Consider the following 21,607-nt stretch of genomic DNA (forward strand, 5'->3'; position numbering starts at 1 on the left):
GAGATATCGTGTAGTTCAAATAAAATTATTTTAAAAAAAAAAGAAAAAGAGAGAGACTGCAATTCTCGTGATTACCCACGAGAGGGCGCACTATGACTTTAAAACGTTGCCCTATTTAACGTAATTTATTTCCCTACATCTATATATTCTGTAATTTAGCAATTATATCTAAAATGTTTGATACGAATAACCTCAACGTAACAAATAACCTCAATTTAGATTACATGAAATGCGGATATCTTCCCAGCCTTTCTATTTAAAATGTAAAATTTCAACAAATTAAAACATATTTACTATTTCAACAGTTAATTATTTAACATATTTATTCGGATAGCAAAAGTATAATTTGTGTTCAAGCCCCCTACCCCCTCCTTCCCCCAGCGCGCTCGTGCGAGCTGCCAGCCTCACAGCTGCTGCAGCCTCCTCCTCACACACTCTCTCACACACACACGCGCGCGCTCTCTCTCTCTCTCTCTCTCTCTCTCTCTCTCTCTCTCTCTCTCTCTCTCTCTCACACACACACTCTCAGGATGTGTAGCGGGACTCACGGGGGGCGAGAGTCCGTGTAAACAGCGCAGACATCAGCCGCGGACGGAACCGAGCCGCCGGTCACCTGTTTTTTGTTTTGTTTTTTTATTTTATTTGTAATTTCTGGTGTCGTTCTGTGTGACATTTCCCTCTGAACTCGACGGAGAATGAGAATAGTGGATGTAGTTTCTCCTCGCAGGTACAGCGGAGCAGAAGTCACTTCGAAAGGTAAAGACGACGGGTTTTTTCTTTTTTTTTTTTTTTAAACAACGTGAACGACGGGAGTTTAATCTAATAGTAACTGATCGTGGCACGTGCGCAGCGTCACGCGGGCGTCCTGCCGCTGTAGACCCCTGAACAGAGAAATTAAAGATTGAAGAGGTTTAAGATGTTGCAGGAAGTGAGGCTGCTTCCTTTTACGAGCCCTCGGTGGTGAGGACAGCTTCTCTTTTCTGCTCCTCCTGCGACTCGCAGCGCTTCAGTTCGATATAAACTCCTGACAGGAATTTGTTTACATCAAATGGATCAAACTTAAGGTTCGTGAAAGAAATCAAACTCGCTCCTCTACCACAATCCACACAGGAAAACGTTCAAAATGTAGGACCACATTTTAGTTGTTGATGTATATCTCTAATGCATCTCTTTATTTTATTACATTTTTTCGAAATTCATGCTTTAATTTTCTTTTCTTTTTTTTGCTTGGTACATGACAACCGTTCAGTGTTTGTTAACATAAATAATCATCCCTTTTATACATAAATTGAAAAGTTTAAATATTATTACATGACGACGTGTGAAAATTCTGAGAAAAACAAGAAAACCAAACAAAAAACAAGTGAGATAAGTTATATAAAAAAATAAAATAAAATACCAAAGGGAAGAAAATCAACTGTGAGTGAGTTTGATGGATGTAAATTGCAGTTTGTTTGTAAACATATAACAAGGAACTGCAGGTTGGAAACGAGTGGAACTGGTTGGTGATTGTCTTGTTCTGGTGTGTTGGTCTGGTCTCTGTGCAGAAGTGATTTCTTTTACCGGAAGTTTAATTTAAAGATTTCTTTTCTGGTCGAGTTACGTTAAGACTTCAGTTAAGTTTTCACCTTTACACGGCAACCTTTTGAAAACCATGTCCGTTTAAACTGAAATGGCAGAAATGCGGAAAAGTGTAGTTTCCATGTTGGGCCACTAGTGGGTGCTGTTGGTGGTTTTTGTAATGAAACAACACGCACACGCGAGCGTACAATAATCCGCTATAAACATTAACAACCTGAGAACACGGATATTCTAGTGGACAGACGACCAAGTTGGATTGTTGTTATGGTGACTGTCAAAATAAAAGTGCCAAGTCCCAGGAGAATATGGACTGGGACTCGTGACACGCCGGATTGCCTCTACTGAGCATGTGCAGAACGACTAGTTGCTACGGCAGCATTTCCCCCCGTCTACACAGAACGATTTCAGAAAGTTGCATTTCACTGTATTTTCCACCAGAAGGTTTAATTAAAATTGGCTTTATGTTGAGCTTGTAGTCATTTTATGTGGGAATTGTTAGTTTTTTTGTGAAAAACAAAACATTTCCATTAATTATCCTCTGTGCCAAAAACCTTAAAGTTTCAATTTAAAGGTTATTTTACTGGTGCGGGTAAACTGGGCTGTTTTATGGGAAGCTGGGTTACATAATGGAGACGCTGTGTCTTTAAATATCCTCTAAAATAAAGTCTACATATCGACTTCTTTTTCCTTTTCTTAACCATGCTTGTCGTCTCGGCCGCCACCACTTGTGCGTTGTGGTAATGTATGCACGGTACGTACGAGGCAAGTGTGAAAGCAGCCTGTTGACAAGCAGTGGACTTCCGTCTCCCTCTTCCTGCTCCATCCATCCACCCACCCTCTGCATCGCTTCGCCCGATCCAGGGCTGCTTGGAGGTGGAGACGATCCTAAACCGGCGGCTCGTGCCACCCGGGAACTTACAAAACTGATTTTCCTCAGCGTCTCTGCCTTGTATTTACACATCAACTCGGCTACGAGTCCCAACAATTGAGGATTTCTGAAAACTCCTGTCTCCGTTTGCATCTAAAGAGGGGGAGGCGGAGATCTACGTCACAATTAGTGACGTAGTATTTTTTTTTTCCCGGATTCTGATTGGCTATCATGGTGTTCATGCTTCTCGTTACACTGCCCCCTACAGGTTTGGCTGCTCACAGTAGCTCTGAACCAGGTGTTTATAGATATAGATTTATGTATTTATTTATTTTTTGTGAACGTCGAGGGTAAGCGTGAACGTGGCCTCAGACAGCGACGCGCCCCGTCGTCAATTAACCTCAAACATACATCTTTGGATTGGATAAAAAGCAGGACCCAGAAAAGAAACCCAAAACATGTAAACTTTACTTTTTGGGGGGTTTTGCCTCCCTTCTCCAATACGCCTACATTCAACAAACGTGGAAGAAGCTCTTCGTAAAGTCTGATAACGAGCCATCCATTCCCATCAGTTATGTGGAGCAGAGACACAATGTCCCCCCCCCCCCCCCCCCAGGACCAGAGGAAGCCCCTCTTGTCCTGGGAAACGACAGGGTTTTTTTTCCCTCGGCGCAGCCCGCTGCACTGACAGCCCGGTCTGCAGCAGCATGCAGAAGTAGGCCAGTTACTGTATGTCATGCCATGCCTCTGGAAGGTCAGCCGGGCGTCTCGCCGGGTTGGACGTGGAGTGGGGGGAGGTTTCAGACCGTCTGAGTGAGAGATCTCCTCCGAGGGTCCGGCACTCCCTTCTTTGACAGATGTCTGCTGGTCTTTTCTTAATTTTTATTTCTCATATGCTCCTTTCTTTGTTGCTGTTTTTGGTGCCGTTGTGTCGCGTCACTTCCCGTCAGTGTGAAACTCTGTGAAGGAATATATGAGCGTTAATAGTGGGATTAAGTTTATTCTGCTGTATATGTCACAAGCTTAAAGCTTGCCTCGGAGGAGTTTTGTGCGTGTCTCGGGCTTATAGCTGATAAAACCTTAAAGAGAAAGCTCAGTTTTTACCTTGAGTGGACGGAACTGCTAAAATAGTGACATAATACCTTATAGATTTAAATCTTAGTGATGAAAAAGTCTATTTTATCGCAAAACCAAACAATTACGACCGAAATTTGTTACAATCTCAACATAAAGCCAATTTTAATGAAACCTTCTGGTGCAAAATGCAGTGAAAATGTCCAAAAATAACCTTCACCTGAAGCTACAAACTCGCCCTGACGTCGTGGCTTTGAGGCTCTTTGTATAGTTTGTATAAATAAAAAAGAAACTTTTTTTCTTGAAATGTTCACAATTTACTTGGTGGTTTGGCCGGATTAGAGCCTCTTGCCGGCCGGTTTGACGCCCCCGACCTGAACGATTCAACTTCCCACCAGTGTTGACACAATTGTACTGATTGATCCAGATACTAGGGATGTCCCTAGATGGCCGATATTAGTGATTTGTGAGTGATCGGGGATCGGCAAATCCAGCCGATCACCCCCACCGATCTGAAAAAAAACAAACAAAAAAAAAAACGGGTCCGCAACGTCCCCTAATAACCAGAACAATCAGGGACTAGAAGCTCCGGTCGAGCTGCAGAAGCTAGAAGCAGGCGGAGCCGGGCCATAGACCTATAAATCTAGAGTTATATATAGTGGTTTATGTGTTTATGTGCAGAAATCTACTTCTAAATTTCTATGTGGTCTGTATTCTTCTGCTTTTTTTGTGTGTTTGGTGAGTCACAGCGCCCCTAAAGGCCTGGCATGTGTACTACATGCCCTGAAGCCTCGTGTTGAGCCGTAGTTCATAGTGAGGTGTGGACGGTTTTTTCGGAGAAGGCCAGGGAGGATAAAGATTGTTTTTTCGTCATGTGGATGTACCCTCAGTTTACAACAACTAAAGAGAAAGAGAAGAATTAAGTGATAAGTGAGTTTTACAATAATTTCTAGCGAAACAAAGCTTCTGCCAATAGTGCTTTTAGCTTCAGACATCTTAGTTGCTCCAAAAATTATAGTATATTTGCAATAGCAATGTGAGTATCGGATCGGGAAAGTATCGGAATCGGCCGATTCTCAATTCTGAAAAATCGGATCGGTATCGGGGGCAAAAAAGTGTGATCGGGACATCCCTACCAGATACTTTGAGATTTCAGAACCACATCTAGTGAGTGTGGCTCTAACTGCATGCTCCGAGGCTGAACACGTGACTTTGTTTTCATTTCATTCAAACGGTATCTGAACGCAGCGTCATCACATCGGACGCCGAGGCCACTATTTCACGCCCACTGATGGCCGTCTCCGAACTCCTCAATCGGCAGCATTCATTGTGTCCCCCTTGTGATAATATTATTTCAGCAACAAGACAACAATAGGCTTTTTGTCCGCCTGAATGGCGGCTTTATTATGTACGGCAAAGGCCCGCGAACGGACCAGTGTCACAAAATGCACCAAACAGTGAAGCCTTTCGGCACCCACAAAGAAACAGGAGAGGCGACAGGCCGGCCGTGCGACTCGCGAGACGTCCTCTCAGAGTCTTGTTGTGCTCGTCTTCCACACCACGTGTTGGTGTGTGTCCACATGGGCAGAGCCTCAACGGGTGTGAAAGTACGGGTGTGTGATATCTCGATTACTTGTAGAAATCTTCCGATAATCTGATGATCTAATTTATGTGTAAATTCCTCTTGATTACATTTATGGATGAACACAAAGTTTCAGGACTGCAGCTCTTGTTTGTTCTCTTACATGTTGGTTCAGGAGAGTTAAACTCCAGTGTAGAGACGTAAAATGGCCGAGCGGTCAAGTTTGTGGCGCCGTATTATGTGATAATGGTGCAAAAAATGTAATAATGTCATCATTTTCAACTCAATATGTAATAATGCCACATTTTGTAATAATCTGCCGCATTTCGTAAGAAAGTTCTTGAAACGCATTGTGTAATAAACTTTGTCGCATTTTGTAATAACCTGTTACATATTGCAACAGTTATTACAAAATGCAGGTGCTCTATCCTTTTTTTTTTTTAAGAAAATTTGGTGCATTTTGTCATAAATCATCAAACTTTACCTTAATTAGACCTTAGACCTCAATTAGAAAAGCCATGATACCATCAGAATAACATGAAGCTTTCTAGCTTAATTAGGATTTATTTAAAAAAAAAACCCAAAAAAAACAATTAGGATGTTTTAATGCTCAGGCCTAAATCAAAAGTAACTGATTTTATTATAATGGAGAATTTGTTCACAAGCTAGAAACATAAGCTACACTAATTAATTGTTACTGAAACAACAAATTATGCTCTGAAATTTTGCAAGACATAAACCTGCATTATTTTATGTAATTATTATAGTTGGTACAAAGCATAAAAACACAAAAACAAACATTTATTACATTATTATATATTGCACCATTATTACATAATGAGTTGCTCCTCACAGCGGCGGGTTTCTAGTGTTTTCAGGCGTTTGTAGTTTTAATAAGCTGATTTCCAACATTGGGGCTCGGCGCTCCACCCTTCCTAATACATGCACCACTTTGCGATGACACCGGCATATTTTTGCAAGTAACTTTATTTTGAATGTTATTTAACAGATGAGCCCGTTGTCAGTGTCCGCTTGAGGCTGGGTGGAATGTGAGAGTCAAACCGGAATCTCTGGTTGTGCCTCTGAACCACGTTAACTGTGGAGCGAGCCGCTGCCAGGAGCCCGCCTGACGTTAGTTTGTCTATAAATTGCTGAAATCTCTTTCCCACACACTTGCATTCGGAAAACTGAGGTAGTAAACCGTCACTCAAAACGCAGAGCTGCTGTGCCACTGAGGACCTGAGTGATGCCTCCACGGGATAATAGTTTGTTTTTCAGCTAAATTGGGCGATTTTGGAATTTCCCGTCTTGTGATTGGCTGTTCTTTTTTTAGATGCCACTTTTGAATTAGTTTTTTCTCCACATACTTTACCTCCTTCTGTTGTTGAATCGACAAAGCTCCAGTTTCCTTCCAGTGAATTCGCCTCCTTCTCCTCCTCCTCCTCCTCCTCCATGTAATCCTCTGTTTCAGTCCTTGTAAACATGATGGAACATGAAAACTGTCACAACCAAATCACCAGTCAAGTGTGCATCGGTGAACCCAGCCTACTTTCTCCTGAGCCTCTGGCTTGAGACCTGATCGGTCCTCCTTCATTCGTTGAAATTCTCCGCATGTCTTCACCTTCACCAATATTTCAGTTCGTGTGCGATAATGAAAAAAAAGGCTTCATATCTTGTGACTCGACTGATTATCAACTACAATTTTGGCTTTTATGTAAGTGGGTTAGATAGAAGATATAATTGAGATAAAACATTCACAAACCTTGATCGTGTTTCACATTTCATCAGGAAACTAAGGCCCCGTTTACACAACAACATTTTCAAGTGAAAATGCCAAACCTTTCTTGTGTTTCGGGTGCCCATTTACAAAACAACATTGATCAGAGTCACTGAAAATGTCATTTTTTGAAAACTGCTCTTGAGGTAAAACCTTTATGAAAAGCGCCCTGAATGATAACGGGACAAAACGCAACTTTTTGAAAACCCTCAGGCTCCGTCTCCCGTCTCGACAGACAGAAAGGCTGCTGCTACGCCTTTGTACTATAGGCCGAGTCAATAGTTCTTCTGCACATGCTCAGTAGAGGGACCATAACAACAACGTTTGGTCGTCTGTCCAGACGAATGTCCGTGTTTCATTGCAAAAAAACAACAGCAGCGCCCACTAGTGGCCCGGCATGAAAACTACATCATTTTCAAATCATCAGTGTGTAAATGCAAAACCTTTCTAAAACAAAAACACAACAACGATGCATTTTCACTTGAAACGTTGCCGTGGAAACGAGGCACGGGTCTGTAAAGTCTGTCATCTCTACAGTGGTTGTGTGTCCGAAGGTATTTCTAATGCGTGTTTACAGTTTTATCTAAACTGGACTTCAGTAGTATTTCCTGCTTGTATTATGGCTTGTCGTCTCTGCCAGGAAGAGGATCCATTTATGAGAACGTGGCTTTCCCAGCAGGGCCCTGTGGGTTTGTGTTTGTGGAAGCTGTTCCCTTGACATTCCTGTCCTCCCCATACCCCCGCCACCCAAAGTACTGCCACTCTGGGAAACGAGGCCTCCTCGACAAAACCCACTACTCCATCTTCTAGAGCTCAGTGTGGTCGTTGTTATATTTAGAGTCGCACTCTTCCTGTTCTCAGACTGGGGGGGAGACGTAAAGGTGTGGCGAGGCCCTTACCTCCAACGCCGTCGCTTGAGGGTTTTGCATTGCGACTGTTTTCTGTGCTGAAGTTGGCAGTGGGAGAAGAGAATGGGACTGGACAGACAGACCCCCTTTGGGACAGCAAGCTATTCTGAGCACTTTTTCCTGGATGTCTTACCCCTGGGCCAAACAATCCACGCACTACTGCGAGTTTATTTTATATGGCATTTAGTGTTTATGCACGGAAAATGAGGCAGACAGCAAATTCACTTGTTATGGAGACTTTGAGGCAGTCCATCAAGGCTGCTCAGAAGTTTCTCATGAGGAAGCGAGATCCAGTTTTCACAGTGATTTGCTTACTTATGCAGTCGCAGTGTAGCGCTGGCTGATTTGGCCTAAAAATAAAATCTCAAATTTTTTCACCAAAAATTGGATTTCTGATTTTTTTTCCCTATTTTGAAAAGAAAAGAAAAAGTACAAATGACACAGACGTTTTATTTAATCAAACTCAATCTCATGGAATCAAAGTGCATCTGTTCTTTTGTAAAAAAAAGAAATAAAGAATATATATATATAGATATATAATTCTGCAGTTTGAAAGGAGATTGTAAGCAAGAGAAGAAAAAACTAATTTGTCCGCAACAAAAAACTCTTAATTATTCTAAAAAATAAGAATCGATATATCGCCCAGGCCTATCTCAGTAGTTGCTTCAATCCAGCTTAGAGAAGATTTAGTTCGTGGCCTTTTTGTTCTGTGTTGTAGTGATCAGTAGCTTCCATGAACAGGTCCTGAGGAAAAACAAAAAAAACACACAAAACAATTAAAAAAACCCCAGTGGGGAAAGCAGAAACAATTGGCCATTGTCCATGCACCGTCACACCTGCCAGACATGTTTACCAGAATGGAGCTTTGACTTTTGGATCTGAAGGGTGCAGATGTTGTTGAGTCCACGCTTAAATTATTACATAATCACCGATGATGTATATAAATAGTCGTTAAACGGGCGTACGCCACGTTTAGAGATGACAAACAAGATATAACAAGAGCAAAAGGTCAAATTGTTAAAATTACATTGCATTAATCACTCTCTCTTTTTATAGGGATAACATTTGCACATGTTTGACAATCGTGGTTTAAATTGACGGTTTAGCCACTTGAAACAAGTATCAAGAAAGTTTTCTGTTATTGTGACATTCTGAGTTTATTGTTTTTTGTTTTAATTTCAATCAAAACCCGATCTTCCGCTCACTTATACTACAGTTGTGAGTTCTGACATTATTAGAAATTTGAAGTCTGATGTAGACTAGGGTGGTCCCAAAAAAAAACAATCAAACTCAATAAATCATTGATGGCACTCCCCTAATTCTATCCTTTTTACTATTAAAATGAACATCCCAAAATATTTTTTCAGTTTAATGATATTAAGAAGTGGCTAAAATGGCCTTTCAATTTGGAAGCTGTGAGTGTACATTGTTCAGACCCGTGCACAACACTCCTTCATTATCTATGAAATTAATTATGTTAATCTACCAAAATGCATATTTTTGTAATCAAATTGCTAGGAATTCTGAGTCACACACTGTATTTACATTATTTACGGTACACATTTGTGTTTATAACTTATCGTGAAGTATGTGAAAATAGATAAAACTCTGAGGATATCGACCTGATATTCCACACATATCATCAGAGTGGCAAAAGGAATATATCTGGGCGGTGCCATCACCAATATATGTATAAAAAAAATGTTGGGCCTATATTTTGGACCACTAATGCAGACGCCAAATTAAAAAAATAATTTAAAAAAGGAATTACTGTTGAGTCCTAGCAAGGTTTCCTTTTTATTACATGGTTTGTCAGTAAAACTATTTTGAGATGAAATGAATTTAATATCTATTTAGAGTGAACTTGATAATAGCCTTTGGCCCCCCGTTTACACGAAAACGCACCGTTTTTGTGTTTTCGTTTCAGAAAAGTTTCTCATTTACACACAGATGTTTTAGTTTTTTTTAGAATATCCGTTTCACGTGGAAATGGTGGAAACGCTGAAATGCCGGGCCACGAGTTGACGCACGGACACTTGCTGAAGTAGGATTGCCATTGCAGGTGACTCTTAACTATAAAACTAACACTTAAAAAAAAAAAAAAAACAACCCAAAGAAAAGTCCCAGGAGAACACGGACTGGGAGTCACGACACCAAACAGTCACTATCTAACTTACTTTGCTTGTGCTGAATACGGGGAACAAAAACACCTTGTGCTCCTCATCGCTCCCTTCCTGCTTCCCTGGCTTTTTTTGTTTTTTTTCACTATTATTATTATCTTCTTCCTTTCTGACACATGAACACACTGTGTGTCTGACACCCATTATAGAGCCGGAGATCTGAAGCCATCTGGGACTTCAGGCTACTTCATGTGGAAATTGAAGCCACTGGGCGGCTCGTTTGGCCTCCCTCTCCCCTCAACTGGAATGACAAACGATAAGCACTTCCCCCAGCATAATGACAGGGGGAATAATGTTCAGCACAGAGCATTCTTTCAACGCCATTATTGTAATTTGTTCCAATAATTACCGAGTAAATGCTGCAAAGACAACATTATTCAAGCAAATGTATAAAATGACCACAGTTGATGTTGCTCATATGTGACGATTTGTGCAGAAATATAAACGTCCAGAGTCGAGAGTGATTTCAGCAGGAATTATAGAGGAATGTATTCAACTTGTGGGAAAGTTTAGGTGTCACTCGTTGAGGATTTTCATGTTGCAGATCCTGAAATAAGTTTGGCTGGATTTAATATCTTACTCTGTGTTTACTGAATATAACTTCATTTTATTCTGGGGCTGTTATTAGTATTTAGTTTATCAAACGCTGCTTCGACTTTATTGACCTTCAGTGTGTTAAAAAACGAGTTTATAGCGTGAGTTCGCTGTAATCTGTTGGCTCATTGACGATTATTTACGTGTCCTCAAGGCTCCGTTCTTTGTGTTTGATCATGTTGCAGGTGAAGTAAAGTCTGTTACTCTTTAATGAAACAAAAGGTCTGTAGGTCAAAACCGGCCGGCAAGAGGCTCCAATCCAGGAAAACCGCCAAGCAAATGGTAAAAACATTGATTATTTTTAAACTAATTTGTTAATAGCAGCAGACAAAACACTGAAAACAGCCTTCCTCAAACTCATGTTGTCAGGGCGAGTTTGTAAAAACGCCCATAATGCAACAGTTATGGGAGAAGGTTTATGGACATTTCTAGGGCTGGGCAAAAAAATCTATTTATCGAATTTGTAGCTAAAAACGATTTTTATTTTGTAAATTCAAGGTTGTTTTTTTTTTACATTTTCTGCGTTCCATTCTACCATTCCTCGTGGGTTCTCGTTGTTGCTTTCATTTTTAAGTGCATTGAGAAAAACAATCGAATTTAAATTACTGTATTTTGCACCAGAAGGTTTCAATTAAAATTGGCTTCATGTTGCGGTAGTGGTAAATTTCAGTAGTAATTGTTTGTGTTGCCTCTGAACTCAAATACATTTAACACCACTGACGTAATGCGTTTAAAGACCAAAGAAATGTAGACTGTAGTACAGATGTGAAGTGATAAGGTGTAGTACTATCGTCCGACTGACGCGTTCCGTCTACAAATGTTACCGCGACGACGAGCGGAGAGCCGAGTGGCGTTTCCCCCGCGAGGTTCACGGGGTTGATTGAGTACGCGTCCTGAGCTCATCTCATCCCAAGAGCCAGACCGCCTTTGGCTGACCGCATCGGACCGACTCATCATCCAGCTGTGAACACGACCAAACATCTGGCGGACTCCGCTGCTGTGTGGCTCGCTGATTCCAATATCGCCAACATTAGTAGACGGGCCAGTTAAAAAAAAGAAAAAAGAAATAAATCAGATTTCATTGAACGATCATCTTTTTCATTGTGCGGGATTCAGTTTAAATATCTTGCTTTTTTAATTTTTTTAATCTGTTATCAGAAATATGTTTCTGGATGTTGTATAAACTTTCCTGACGGCCACGGGGTCGTTGAGTTTCTCACGGGAGTCCAGTGCTTCGAGTCGGACTTCAGTTTGTTCACCGCTGCCAAACTCCTTCTAATCCCAGGCTTTCATTCTTACTTTGCTCTTGTATAATCCTCCGCCTTAAATCGGATGCCCCGCAGATTAAGATTGATTATAACCCAAAAGAGAGATGATCGTGGATAAAGAGAACTTAAATACGGACACTAGGAAAAGAAAGTATCTTATTTATATTGAATATTAAAAGGCTTTATTTAGTTATTTATTCAAATTTTCTATGAATGAGTATATTCACTTCCCTTGTGGACTGATGTGGTCATTTATCAGTTTTTGAACCCTCAGTGAGTCGATCCGGCTCCAAGACGGGAATAAATGGCCTCTGGTGCCCGTGCTGAGGTCGGCTTAAAGCTATACTCCCCGTTAAGTCTCCGTCATTTTCACTGATGAGACTCTGATTATTTATGGCTTCAGGTGACGGCGCTTCGCCTGCGTTCATTTTGGTAATAAATCATCGGATGAAGTTGTGACTCAAAGCCCCCGACTGTAATTGTCTGGATGTGACTCAGAATGCTTTGCAAGTTGTTTGCGGTCACAACGGAGCACTCTGAGCTTTTTGTACGCAGGCTGGATTTAGAGATCGGTGTCATAACAGGAAGTAATGTCACCTCGGGCCCCAGCCTCAGTCTTCTTGTCCTCTCAGCAGCCGAGTCGTCACAATTCAGCAACACAGGAAAGTTGTTTTGCACCTACGTGTTGGTTATTTGTGATATATCTAATGTACAAAACATCAGATATATTAAATATGAACATCTTTCTCATACAAAAAGAAAAAAACCTTAGAAGAGTGGAACTCTTGCGCTCCCCACAGCGCCAGATTTGCGTGAGTTTTCTCCTACTCGCTGACATTTACGGGCGCTTACTCACTTTTTCTTTCCCTCTGACTTCCATCTGTTCGACACCCCCGATGCTCTCCTTGACCACAACCAGCCACCTCTGTTTACCACAAGTTAAAAAAAAAAAAGAAGCTGTTTCAAGTAAATTCCCTCCTTTAACAACCAGCACCAGCGTTTCTCCGAATCCGGCCTCAGCTGTTTTCTGCTGTTAACGAAGCAGAAGCTCGCCACTCAAATGAATCTGACCTGTCCCGCCATGTCTGGATGATTAAAGGCATCGAAGCCCCCCGTGTTGTTGTCACAGTCTTTCTGCAGGGTTTAATTGAACCTGTTGTTTGAAGGAGTGGCAGCCGTCGGGTTTCCTTTTCTTCCTGACCCCAACACAATAGTATCAGCAGTCTGGAGACTCAACACAGGAAGTCGCTATCTAAACCAGAAGTGTCAAAAACATGCTTAATTCAGGGGCCCACAAATGGTCCCATTTCACCTCGAGTGGGCCGGACTGGTAAAATAGTGGCGTAGTAACTTTCAATTTAAGTTTTTTTTCTTTGTTGTGGCATGTATATGTGTTTTAAATTGTCTGTATTTTCACAAAAAAACCAAATGATTTCGACTGAAAATGGCAAAAATGTCAACATAAAGTCAATCTTAATTAAACCCTCTAGTGCAAATACTGTCAAATGTCCCAAAAACGTCTATACTTGTTGAAAATATTAGTAATCGTAGTATTTGTTTGTAAAAAAAAAATAAAAATCTACGTTTTCTTTGAAATTCTGCCCATTTCTTGGTGGTTTGGTCAGATTGGAGCCTCTTGTGGGCCTGTTTTGACCCTCAGGCCGTATGTTTGACAACCCTGATCTCGAACCTAAAGATGAAGCATGTAACTGCGTATAGAGACAGTAATTAATTTTCTCTCTTTCTTTCAGGGTTAGTCACTGCTCTCTGGAAATACTTATCACAACTGGTGAAGTTTTAGCTGTGAATTATATTTCTGTCCTGTAGAGGACAAGTGTAAAACATACGGCACAACTTAGTTCCTTCATGGCTTTTCTGTGTACGAAGGTCTCGGATTTTTCCTCATCGCAAGGTTAAAGCCAGTTTGCAGATTGCTTATTCAACAGTTCAGAAATGTGCTGATGCCTAAAAAGAAAACTGTGCAACAGACGGCCTGGGACAGACGGGAAAAGGAAACCTGTAAAAAAGAAATGGGGGGAAAGGAAAGAGTCCATTTGTTCAGTGGTCAGGTTTCATTGACCATTTGTGAAAACAACACACTCAGCTGTTATAATGCTGGAGAATAGATTCTGAGATGTAATTAAGTCTAAATACAGGAGGGGCATAATATTTCATGGGTAGTATTTATATTTCATTGTTAAGAAAGGCTGGGTTTTCTGTTTTGTAGGAAGATTTAACACAGATCTCGACTGACACTTGTGATTGACTTCGCCTGTTATTGGTTCATTATTTCAAGATAGAATCATTCTAATTGAGTGAGAACGTGTCCTGGTCAGTGAAAGCGTGTTGCTCCTGTCCAGTCAAAGGGTCTTTGTGTAAAGTGGCAGGTGGTGTCACACCTGTTGTCCTGTCAAATATGCAGCCTGTCGGAGGAGGAGGCCTCAGCTGGTCGAGTGCCAGGGGAGGTCTTCCTCAGTACGTCACATTTTGTTTAATGGGCTCATATGTTGAATTTCACTTTTGTGAAAGTAGACCGTTTATTTCCTGTTTTTATTTTCTTTGAAAACATTTTAAAAGCTGGGGGGCGGGGTGCTTCTTATGGTTAATCTCCTGGCACATTTGAAACTAAAAGGGCCACAATATTTGGACTGGGCCTGATTATCTGAAAGAGATGAATTTAATTATTGTAATTAATCACTGTGGCACTAAAGTTTCACTTTCACGTTAGCACACCGGGGGAGTCAAACATAAACCCACCAAGTCAGGTGGTTATATAGGTTATTATAATACAAGTATTAGTCCTCGGTGGCCAGATTTGACCCACGGGCCTCATGTTTGACACGAAAATATTTAGAGCATCGCCGATTGTCTTTCTTTTCATTTAGATGCAAAACAGTGGGTCTCATTTTCTCTTTTAGCTGCGCTGTCCTACTGCCCTCTGGGCCAGAGTCTACTCAGCATAGCTGCCATAGTCCTCATACCGAAACGTGACTCTGAATCGCTGATCTGGCACCAGGAGCGACAAGACTGTCCTCTTTTGGAGGAATTATTCAGCCCCAACAACTGTTGAGCAGCCGAGTGGAGCTGCCAGGACGCATCAGGCCAGGGAGAGCAAGTGGGTCAGACCGGAGTCACATCAGGGCTACGCTGTGAGAACATGGGGGTGGGGGGGGCGCTCCGGCATCGTCTTTCCTCTTCTGTTCTTGTCTCGTAACGTGTGTTGAGTGTCGGTGTGTGCACACATGGAGACTAAAATAACTCCATGCATGTGCAAACACTTAGATACGACACACATGCTCTGTGTCACACTTCATACGCCAACTTTCTGTATAATTAAGCTGTGAAGAAAGGTGCTTTGTGGTTTTATTGGGCTGTTTCACACTGCACATCCCGATAGTTAACTGTGGAGCCGATGCTGGCAGACGTTTCACAGTCAGATGTTCAATCTGAACGGGTCTGATCCTGGATTAATTAGTTGGATTAAAACTTCATGAGACTGGAAGCAGAATAAAGTCTTATTGTACTAAGCTCAATTCAAAGATTAGTATGTTTTCTCAGTTCTCAATACATAGAATACATGATGTTAGAAGGAAGGCAATAGCTAAATATTTAGTTTAACGTGCCTAAGAATTCTGCTTTATGTAGAAATATATGTGGTGTATGTCAGGGGTCAGAATCCTGCGCCTCTGGACCCACAGTAAGTAATACCTGAATAAATCCCTTAAAAAATACACACATTTTGACTCGCTTTCATTTTATTCATGCAGATGAAGTTGGCTTTTAAAGGGCTTTTAAGAAAGGCACAATTAAAATGGGAGGGGGGGGGGGGCTAGCAAAAACCACAAGAAATATGGACAAAAACTGCAAAAAATTGGATTTCTGTTGAGATTGTAGCCAGTTTCTGTAGTTATTGTTTGTTTTTGGGGGGAAACTATAGAGATGGAATTAGACTGTATGTGGCCCCTGAACAAAAATGTCTTCGACACCCCTGATTTAACTGAAGAAAGTGTGTTTAACATCAGTTGACCTTTTGACGCTTGGCATGTTTCATTGGCATTGCCCAACTGTATGACACGCGTTGTGACTCATCCCACAAACGCATGTGCCTTCCCAGTGCGGCACCATTTAAAAGTGAAATAAACGACTCCTTTACTTTCAATAAACATTGTTAAATTGGTAAAAAGCTCATTTTCAAATGATTATTGATGTTTGTTTGTTTTTTTCTTCCCACTGTAGATTTAGAAATGAAGAAGGACATAGACGCACTGATAGCAGAGGAACGGGCGGAAATCATTACTAAATATGACAAAGTAAGTATTTTCAAGTTTTGACTTTTTTTTCACAAAAACGTCACATATTTGACGTTTTCTAGTTTAAAAATGAACAATTTACAACAGTTTAATTACAAGTAAAAAAAAAACAACAACCATGAAGCTGATATCAGAAATCCCAAAGTTTTCTTAAGTTATTTCTTAAATAGTTGATTCGTCTGATAACCTTTGAACCGTCACGCTTTTCTGTCAAGACTGTTTCCCCAAATTCTTTCTATTCTGTCGGGAGACTTTTTCAGAAAGCCAGAGCTGTGAAAGCTTTTGTAAAAAGTGCCTCAAATCTGTGTTTTGCTTCAGGGCAGGCAGGACGGTGTCGACATCGATCCCTGGGAGGACGCAGACTTCAGCATTTATAAAGTCACCGACCGATTCGGTTTCCTGCAGTGAGTAAATTCAGGTTCACACGACGGCGTTTTCAAGTGGAAAGGGGAAAAGTTTTGCTGCATTATTATTTCTTTTGCAATGTTTCCGCCGTCGTGTCAGGACACCCAGTCCGTCTTCTCCTGGGACTCGGTACCTTTATTTTGACAGTCACCGTAATAACAATCCAACTGGGTTCGTCTGTCCACTAGAACGTCCGTGTTTTCCTGTTGTTGATGTTTATAGAGTTTTGTTCTGTGTGCGTGGTTTCATTACTAAAACAAACAGCACCAACTAGTGGCCCAACATGAAAACTGCATCACTTTCAGCTTCACTGCCGTTTCCATGTAAACGGACATTTTTTTAATTTTTTTTTTGAACAAAAACATTTTCGTGTAAACCCAAAATTTTTCTGGAAGAAAAACGCAAAAAAATGCGTTTCAGCTTGAAATATTGTCGTGTAAACGGGAACTTCTAGCGATTTCCTTGTGGCGCTTAACATTTCTAGAGGAGATCTTTATCTGTTTTTAGTTTCCTGTAATTTCTCACTTTTCCTGTCTCTTGTTTCTCATGGTACGACGGGGATCTATTTGATCAGAGTCGGTTTTTCTCTCAATCTGTGCACCTTTTCTGATACACGTTTCTACATTTTTGCTTCAGTGAGGAAGAGCTGCCAACACCCAGTGCGCTTGAAGCAAAAGTATGAACTTTATTCTTCTTCCACATGATAAATTTATGCCCTGTCACATGTACACAGTGAACAGCATGCTGCTCCCGTCTTTTTTCCTCATTCCAGCAAAAGCAGCAGGAGATCGAGCGAGTGGAGAAATGGCTGAAGATGGTGAAGAAATGGGACAAGTACAAGGACAGTGAAAAGGTTCATGGCAGCGCAGTAAACCGTCTCCTGTCAATGTGCTGCTTCCCCTTTTCTCCGCTCGGTTGTGTGATGTATTGTTTCCGTTTTGTGTTTTCCATTCCTCTTTTAAACAGTTGATTCCGTTGAAGTAAACGTCGTGTGTGCCCTTGAAGAACACTTCTATCGACCTATGTGTTTGTGATTATTTGACCCGCTGATGGTTCCGTGTAAAAATCTGTAAAGTAGGGTTGTCAAAGATACGGTGATCCATAATCGCCCTGCAAGAGGCTCCGATCAGGTCAAACTACCAAGCAAATTGTAAAAATGTCCAAGAAAAGATAGATTTATTTGTTTTCAAACACATTTCTTAAGAGTAGTGGACTCAACACAACAGTGAAAGCCGAGCTGCGATATCAGTGATGCTGCCATTGGACGTTTCACTGTGTTGTGAACCAGAAGGTTTCATTAAAATTGGCTTCATAATGAGTTTGCAGTAATTTTCGGCCATAACTGTTTGCTTTTTGCAATTTTCATTATGTACACTCTGCATACAATTTAACTTATTACGGCACTGTCTTACCGGTCCGCCCACTCAAGATGACATTGGCCCCTGAACTAAAATGGTGTAAACGGCAACAAGGATCTCCATTACACAAACCAATGAGCGTCTGCTGCATAGGGAAGCCTCTTACTTCCTGTAGGAACCATTTTGCACTAGAATGAGACCGTGCCGGTTATTTCTGATGGGCCTCAGACCTGCTTATTAAAGAGTCTATTTATGGCATGCACCAAGGCAGTGGTTGCCAAACCTTTTCTATCGAGTCCCCCTTTCAGAAAACATCTCCAGCCCCCTCTACCCCCCACCCCCACCCCCCGCCCCCTTTTGGACTCACACACTCTGCTTCACTTCTTTTTGACTAAATGTTTTGATACAAACTGCAAATTTAATATTAAACAAGTTATAAAAACAAAAAGAAATCACGTCTTACCATTTTTGTCAACATTCAGTGCTTCCGGGATTAGTTCTAAAATAACTTCTAAAGTACAAAAGAGAGAGACAGAGCAAAAACTAAAAAAAAACCTAATCCTGAAGGTTTCGCTTTGCAAAATGAACCAGGACTCGCTGGGAAGTGAAACAGCTGTGTGACCTGAGAACATGTGAGCTTTGACAGGTCAGGGTTTTAATGTTGACCGTGGCGATCACGTCGGTGAGCTGCATCGCTCCCAGTTCTTGTTCCAGTCGGTCGATAAGGCTACACCTTATAAACAGACTTGGTGAAGCGCTGTCAGTGTGGCTGGCGAAAGCAGCCCTCATCACGTCTGATCCCGTGTCTCTCTGCTTCCCGTTTCAGCTGGTGAACCGTGTATATAAAGGTATTCCTCTGCAGCTGAGAGGCCAGGCCTGGGCCTTGCTCTTGGACATAGAGAAAATGAAACAAGACAACCAAGGAAAGTATGAGGTACGATATTTAAAATTCAACAGTAATTCCTGGGGGGGGGGGTTAGATCATGATGGTTGTTGACTTCGTGTGTTTGCCTCCTCAGAGGATGAAGGAGCAGGCTCGGAGCTTCTCCACAGAGATCAAGCAGATCGACCTGGACGTGAACCGAACCTTCAGGAACCACATCATGTTCATGGACCGCTTCGGAGTCAAGTGAGTGTCGAGCGGCCTGTTTTCACCACAACTCTTCAAGTGGAGGGGCCATCGTTTTATGCAGTGGCGGCTGGTGAGACATTTCTTAGGTGGGGCTCTTCATTACAACATTTTAGAATAACTATACTGGAGAAAGTTGAACCTGACCTGCAGCTTTTCAGACAAATTTATTCTTTCAAACTGGTGAATTAGAAGAGACGTGACAGTTGATAATCAGGTGATTGGTTAAAAGCTTTAATTTGGAAGTTCAGTCTGGAAGCAGCGCAGACGGGGGAGAAGCTATGAGAGGAAGCGGGCAGACCATTTGGAACTCAAGTATTCATGGACAAAATCTAATCAACATCAGTCTGTGATTTAGAGCTTTTTCTCAGGCCTTCAGAGAAGGCCTTGCCTTGCCTTGCCTTGCCTATCCTTGCCTTGCCTTGCATGCCACTGATATATATATAAAAACATTCCTTATGCTTTCACCAGAGGGGGCGGCGCCTCGGCACCCTCTATTGACCAGCCGCCACTGTTTTCTTTTGTGGGGGGGGGGGGGGGGGGGGGGTTACAGCAGTGTTGGCAGGTAGCTAAATGGTTTTGGTGCAACCCTAGTTGAGAATCTATTTATCCATTTTAGGATTTTGAGTCATTTTGAAAATAAGTCGGGCATGCGAATAAGAGAACGATGAGAGGATAACGATGTAGTCCCTCTGTAGTGGCTGGTTCCCTGGAGCCTCAGTAAAATGTGAGCAGTGTCACTGTTCTTGTTTTGTTCGTCACCTCACACATTGAGGTTTGTGCTCGCTGAGGCTCGTTCAGACCTTTGGCCTAAACCCTGAAGCCACACACACACACACACACACACACACACACACACACACACACACACACACACACACACACACACACACACACACACACACACACACACACACACACACACACACACACACACACACACACACACACACACAACCCACAGAGGTGGTTTCCTTGTCTCTATTGGCCTTCCTGTCAGAGCTCAGAGCCCCACAGGAAATGGCATTCATGCAGAAATATGCACATAGCATCAAAAAGCAAATAATGACAGATGGAGGGACACATCAAACACGTATTTAAACTTTAGCAAACGACAAGCAAAACCAAACAGTCTTGTGCGTCGCCGTATTAACTTGTGAGGATTGTGAAAGTCACCGGCGTAACTCTGGAGTCCCCTCTGCTCGCTCTTTGTAACGTAACTTCCCCTTCAGCTCGAAGCCACCGAGTCCAAACAGGCCAAAACGCGCCGCTCCATCCTGCCCGGCTGCCCACTCCTTCCCTACGAGCCGATGGCTCGTCTGCAGCTGCCGAGACCCTTGCGGCTATTTAAAGCTGCTTTCCTGCCTCTGTCACTGTCTATGAGACACTCATTTACTACACAGGCCTGTGGAGGGGGGTGGGGGGTGTCCTCCTCTCTACATCTGTCCACATTGTATTTGTTATTTGCTCGTCACACTCGCACACACAATGGCCGCCTTCTGTTCACCGCCCACATGTAATGGGTTTAATGTATAAAAAGCATTCGTACACATGTAAAACTATTTGATCTCCTTCGCGGTTTAACACGTCCTTTTTTAAATTCTTTTAACTGTTTAACATCCTTACATAAATCTTTTCATTAAAGCCGGATGTTTGTGACACTGAACACTGGGGTACTTAAGTTATTAGTGGTAAAAAAAAAAAAAAAAGTGGGTCCCTCAAGTAAAATGTTGGGAATCACTTTATAGACGATCCCAGCTGACTACGAACAAATGCAGCGTGACGCCTTGACACTGAGGTCATGTGGGGGTAAACGTGGAGAAAAGGGAAAACATGCAAACTCTGCACAGAGATGTCGCCATACTCCAAATCCTTTCCAGCCTCTTGGTGGAAGTAATGGAGCGTCAAGCTGGTTCAGCAAACCAAATACTCATATTGTATCAGGTGATTAAGTGAGTTTGTATGAACAGAAGTTTATTTTGGAAGTTTCACTTTATTCTGCACCACGAGTTTTTCATTACATTTGATTTTATGTTCAGGTTGTTGTCATTTTCTGTAGTAATCTTTTTTTTTTTTTTTTGAAAAATAGTCATTTTCATCATTTATATAACAAAGAAGAAAAAAACCCCTCTAAAGTTTAACTTGAGAGGGTTTTCATGGCATCATTTTCCGGCCCGGCCCACTTGGAGATGAAATTGGACCGTGCACTAAGTGGCCCAAAGCGAGTTTGACCATCTGGTTTAACCGTCTGAATCTTCTGTCCTCCCTGCAGGCAGCAGGCCCTCTTTCATGTGCTCGCAGCGTACTCCGTCTACAACACGGTAAGTCTGATAGGTGCACACCTAAACACCACAGTACGTGATATAGAACGATGGCGTGCATGCCGACCAAACGAACACGCGGGGTTTCTTTTCGGGGCAGGACAAGCCGAGCCGTCCACAGCCTTCTGTTTGCATTCTTGGTTTGGAGCCTTTGGGGTACATACATCTTTTATTTGTCAGCGTGGCTCAGCCTGAATGTAACAGTCAGATCACAAGTGAGCGTATATAAAATGTTAAGTTTATTAAAAGATA

General features: G+C 41.9%; 1 protein-coding gene across 1 annotated transcript in view; it reads left to right on the top strand.

Moving 5' to 3' along the window:
- The first annotated feature begins 506 nt into the window (after positions 1-506).
- LOC308117153 (uncharacterized protein) overlaps positions 507-21,607 on the top strand; it is a 30,202-nt gene continuing 9,101 nt past the window's right edge. Inside the window, exons 1-8 of the mRNA XM_080475844.1 lie at positions 507-756; positions 16,069-16,142; positions 16,461-16,546; positions 17,184-17,223; positions 17,320-17,400; positions 18,732-18,839; positions 18,925-19,034; positions 21,307-21,355. Of these exons, the coding sequence (XP_080331970.1) occupies positions 696-756; positions 16,069-16,142; positions 16,461-16,546; positions 17,184-17,223; positions 17,320-17,400; positions 18,732-18,839; positions 18,925-19,034; positions 21,307-21,355 (609 nt within the window). The 5' untranslated portion in view covers positions 507-695. The remainder of the gene's footprint in view (positions 757-16,068; positions 16,143-16,460; positions 16,547-17,183; positions 17,224-17,319; positions 17,401-18,731; positions 18,840-18,924; positions 19,035-21,306; positions 21,356-21,607) is intronic.

This window comes from Lipophrys pholis, assembly GCF_963383615.2.
Source record: "Lipophrys pholis genome assembly, chromosome: 11".
In the NCBI taxonomy this organism is placed as follows: Eukaryota; Metazoa; Chordata; class Actinopteri; order Blenniiformes; family Blenniidae; genus Lipophrys; species Lipophrys pholis.